The sequence below is a fragment of the Austrofundulus limnaeus genome, unplaced genomic scaffold (assembly GCF_001266775.1).
Source record: "Austrofundulus limnaeus strain Quisiro unplaced genomic scaffold, Austrofundulus_limnaeus-1.0 Scaffold102, whole genome shotgun sequence".
NCBI lineage: Eukaryota > Metazoa > Chordata > Actinopteri > Cyprinodontiformes > Rivulidae > Austrofundulus > Austrofundulus limnaeus.
In genome coordinates this window covers 1197876-1202923 of record NW_013952504.1, presented here as the reverse complement: position 1 = coordinate 1202923, position 5048 = coordinate 1197876, and the positions used below count along the sequence as shown (strand labels likewise).

Genomic DNA, 5048 nt, shown 5'->3' with positions numbered 1-5048 from the left:
TATATATATATCTCAAAACTGGGATTTTTCTCCCCATAAAAGCATTAAACTGAGTAAAATGCACAATATCAGTATATAAAATGTTGTAAATTAGAAAGATAGTGTCAGAAATACGTTAAAGTAAACTAAAACTAATTCAAAATCCAATATTCCTGAATTTGACAGTTTGCGCATGCGCATAGTCCTCCCTGTCAGCAGGGGTCGCTACTTCAGCAAATCAACTGACTGCAGAATAACCGAAGACGCGCCGGAAAGAGTTAGCCAAAGTTTTAACCGTAACACAGACGAGCCCAAGTAAAAGTATTTTTCACTTAGCTTACAAGGTTTGTCTCCTCGATTTCTAAAGTGACAGTAAAGGTAAACAAACCATTGGAATACAAAAGAAAAAAAAAGATTTGCCGTGTTTACAGCTGCTATAAACACTGACGGTAAACTGAGTAGAAGCTGAGTAGTGGAAGCTATCTGTTTTATCGCATTTCAATTACGTGTCATTTTTAGGTGTTTTAAAAATAGCTGACATTAATGGCACAACATAATAAAAGTAAATGTTGACATCAGTAAACATTTATCTGTTTGTCGTGAAGTAAAAGTGCAGATCTATTTTGCAGTACTAACTATAAAGCTCTAAATCTTGGGTGCATCTTAGCAAATAACAGAAACCTATGCAGTTTTTTTTTTCAATCACATGTTATATACCCAGTTTTCAGAAAATAGAGTCATGTAAACACTGCTAAGTAGGAAACATGGAGGAGTTTGTGGCGACCCCTCCCACTTAATAGTCTGCACCACCATCAGCCATTAACAAATCAGTGTTTTTGACATGGCATTTTGCAAAATAAAGCAATCTGTGTTTTTTATTTTGATTTTCTGGATTGCTGAAATTATCATCTCAACATCCATCATGTTTCTGCTGCTGACATGAATCAGCCCCAAGCATTATGTGAAGTTTTATTTTATTTTATTTTATTTTTTGTCAGAGGAGCAGTACTACAGAAGAATCACAACTGGACTGTGAATATTAAGTTTCCATTTTGCTGAAAAAGACACAAGTTTATCTTCATAAACAAAAACACAGTGATTGTTTTCCTGACACACGTGACTGAGCTCACCTTTTGTTTTTGCTGTCTGCGTAAACTCCTCTCTGGGAATGTTTTATAACCACTTAATGCTTGTTTTAGGAGCAATCCCTATTGTGAATGTGGTTTGTAGTAAATTAAAGATTTCTGGTCCACAGACATGACACAGCTGGGAGACAGTCATCGGAGGTTCCTGCAAACCATGATGGGTGTTCGCATCATTGATGAGCTGGAAGCAAAGAAGCTTTACCAGCACTGTTGTGAAACATATAAGAGTGAGTATCTTTTCTGCAAGTACAAACATTTACTGATGTAAAAAAGAGAAATAGGTGACAGTTTTGATCTCTGTATAATGGGATTAACTTTGTCTTCCACTCAGAAGATCAAAATGAGAAAAAAAATTGTAGCAAATCAAATCCTTTGGGTTTTTTTTTTTTCCATAAAAGCAACTAGACATTTTTACCCCTAGATACGTATGAGCTGATAATGTTTTAACTTTGTCATGGAAAGAGTGCCTGAAGTCGTTGCAGGTATGTTTACTGTGGATTTTTTTTAATATACTTGTTTCTTGCAGTGCATTGGACTGCTGACGGACTGGATCCTTTCATCGAGACCATAAATCTGAAGCTGCAGCCGATGTTCATGCAGGTTAAGAAAGGGATGTCTGAGGAAAACGGTCACCAGTACTATGCTTTGGTGAGTGGCTGTCACCGCAAACATGGCTGCAGTGTTGAGGTTGATGTAAACTTCTACTCTCACATCTTGCTTAGTGTTGTGTGTGATGATGTGATGTTTTCTTACTCTGACGTCCAGTCCTGTCCATTGCCTCCAGTCAGCATTTCATGTCATTTTGCTGAAAATGGTCCGCTCATGTTGGCTGGTTGTTAAATTAGGAAGATTTAGTCTTTATTCCATCTCCATGATTGATAAGAAAAAAACAGTTTCCAGCAAAATGAGCCTCTCTGCAAACATCCTATACATCACGGATGAAGAAAACAGCTCTACAACATCTATTTTGCTGTCACTGTTGTTTATAGACTTAGCTACCGTATTTTTCGGACTATAAGCCGCACCGGACTATAAGCCGCACCCGCCATTTAAAAAAAAAAGCGCAAACATCAACATATAAGCCGCACCGGACTATAAGCCGCACCCCCCCACCCCCCATCAGTAAGCAGTCCTCTTCAGTTATGGAGTTAAACGAGCTGCGAAAAGCTGCGTCACACAGCGGTATCTGTTCAGTCTTGCTTTCTTTCTTTTTTTGTCACTTCAGTAGAAAATGAAACCAAATATTAGTTTATTTAGTTTATTTATTTCTTCATCATCAGTGACAAAATAATAATAATAATAAAAAAAACTCGGAAAAAAAGCGAGAGGTCTGGAATTAAAAACATATAAAGCAAACCTTTAGGAATTATCGGTAAAGTTCAGAGGAATACAGTTAATTGAACTGACCTTATTTTGGTAGTTTTCTTTAACCGTTTCTGGTCCAACAGTCTCATTCATCGTCCTCCGGCGCACTGAAACCGTCAAAATCCTCCTCTTCAGTGTCGGAGTTAAACAAGCTGCGTCACACAGCGGTACCTGTTCAGTTTCTGTGTCGCTGTCCTCCCGGGCTGGCTCTGAAGCTGTGGTGCCCGCTTCACGTAGCAGTCCAGCCTTTCGGAACCCATTTGTGATGGTGGACTCATTCACTCTTCTCCACGCTGTTAGGATCCACTGGCAGACATCAGGAAAAAGCTGGGATAGCCCTCTCGCTCCAGCGTACGTCACTGCATGGGATTCCTTCCCCGGGGAGTGCAATGCCGAAAAAAAAGTCAGCAGCTCTTCACTCAACGTTTATCCACAAACTGGTCCTGGATTAAGCTCCAAAGTTTTTATCAGTCAGATTCCACCGTGAAAAATGTCTGTTTTATCCCCTTTTATGAGTTTTTGGCCATTGACTATCTTTAAATCGCTGCTTCCTGGTCAACAGTCGGCTCTGGAAGCGATAGCTTTTTTCTTTTTTTTTTTTTTTCTTTTTTTTGAAGCGAGTGGTTGAAGCAAATGGAGCATAAGAGCCCCCTGGTGGCTGAAGAAAAAAATCCACGTATAAGCCGCACTGGACTATAAGCCGCATGGTTCAAAGTTCAGGAAAAAAGTTGCGGCTTATAGTCCGAAAAATACGGTATATGCTATATATGCTACATTGAGAGTGCTGTGAGTGAGATCATGATTTATCCCCCGTGTCTTCAACGTACAAACACAGTAAGAAAAAGATGTCTGAAATGACGTAATCACTGATTTGCTGCCTTGTGTTTTGTGCGATAAAAAATAGCCTTTAGGTCTTTTTATTTAATGTAAACAGTCACAGACAACTCAGTCTGGGACTGACACGTGTTACGTCCTCCTCGGATCATTCAGAAAAAACAAATGCAGAAAGGCGAGTAAAGTGAGCCCACCTCTGATGCCCCTCTGAGCCCCCAAGCGTGGTAGTATCAGAGGCGGGCAGACCGCCTTGTAAAAAAGCAACAGAAAAAAATGACAATGAGCTGATGACATCAGTGATCGACCGCAGGATTAATCAACAAACAGATTCATTACTGAGGGAATATTAAAGACGACACAGAACAGCAACTGTGTTGTTAGTTTAAAGCAAATTGAACCACAGGATCACTAAAATGAGTTAATTTAGTTTATTTTGTTTGATACGCGGCAGACGACCATCACACAATAAATACGCTGTGGTCCACTTCAGCCCAGCTGAGTTCTGCTCCACGCCTCGTTCGGTTTCGCTCTGCTGGGTTCATTTGTGAACACACACGTGAGCGGGACCTGGCTGGCTTCTCCTTTGATTTTATGAATGAGCTTGAAGCTGGACTTGTCTTGTGAAAGAGGCTAGTGTGTGACATCATCATCATCATCATCATCGACTGATTCTGTCCAGGTCAACACGACTGAAACGGACATCACCAGGATGTCGTCAGATTACGCCGACAATGAGCTGGAGTTGTTCAGGAAAACCGTGAGTTCATTTTATTCGGTCAGTTTTTACAGGCCGACTCCTGCATGTGTTTTAAAAGATTATCCTGAAACACAGATAATTACTTAGAGAGCACTAGTTTATGAACACGATATCCTAAGCCCATGAGGGTTGAGCTCTGCAGATGATGTTAACACTAAAACATGCTGTGAATCTGCTCTACTGCAGATGGACCTGATTGTGGGCTCTGAGAGAGGCACGGCCTCCTCCACTGACATTCTGAACAGCACCGACACCATGACCTCCAAAAGGATGAAGAAGAGTGAAACCGAGCACCTTTTAACTCGACTTGTGCAGGACAAATGGCTTTGTGAGGTAAAATTCAGTTTTTACACAGAACCTTTGCAAAAAGACTTGCCTGATGGAGCACCACTGAGTGATTTAGGGCTATCTTTGAGCCGGCGCACGCTTGGAGCTCACAGCTTAACGGCGAAAATTGTCATTTTATTTCCAGGAGACAGGTTCTGAAGTTTGACCCTAAACTGTCTCTTACTGCAAGGTTTTTATTTCTCTACAGGGTTCCTGCAAATCCTTAAAATGTCTTAAAAAAAACTTGAATTCATCAATCCAAAAATAAGACCTTAATTAGCCTTAAAAGGTCTTAAATCAGTCTTTCATTAAAGTCATTTCTTAAAAATGTTAACACATTATAAATAGGATGACTGTAATTCATTTCAAATATTAAAATAATTGGTAACATTTATTTATTTTTTAAATATTCCCATTCAGATATTCCCTTTTGATACCACTTCCTGTTACTTCACATGCAAATATCTCAACAACTGTTCATCTGAGCAGTGTGAAATTTGTTTTCTAAAATGTTAAAAATGTTGTCTTTCCAAAAATACATTCATATTTCTTACAAAAATTTGATGTCACAGGCTGACAGGAAGTTCAGCTTGTCTGATGAAGCGGTTTTGTGCAAATTTATTTTATAATAAATTTAAATT

General features: G+C 39.4%; 1 protein-coding gene across 2 annotated transcripts in view; it reads left to right on the top strand.

Moving 5' to 3' along the window:
• The first annotated feature begins 231 nt into the window (after positions 1-231).
• Positions 232-5048, top strand: part of nsmce1 (NSE1 homolog, SMC5-SMC6 complex component) — a 7569-nt gene continuing 2752 nt past the window's right edge. Inside the window, exons 1-5 of one of the 2 annotated variants that reach the window (XM_014013515.1) lie at positions 232-323; positions 1235-1351; positions 1651-1772; positions 4003-4080; positions 4267-4413. In XM_014013515.1, coding sequence (XP_013868969.1) covers positions 1237-1351; positions 1651-1772; positions 4003-4080; positions 4267-4413 — 462 coding nt within the window. In that variant the 5' untranslated portion in view covers positions 232-323; positions 1235-1236. Of the gene's footprint in view, positions 358-1234; positions 1352-1650; positions 1773-4002; positions 4081-4266; positions 4414-5048 lie in introns of both variants that reach the window. The other variant, XM_014013514.1, reaches the window with a different exon arrangement.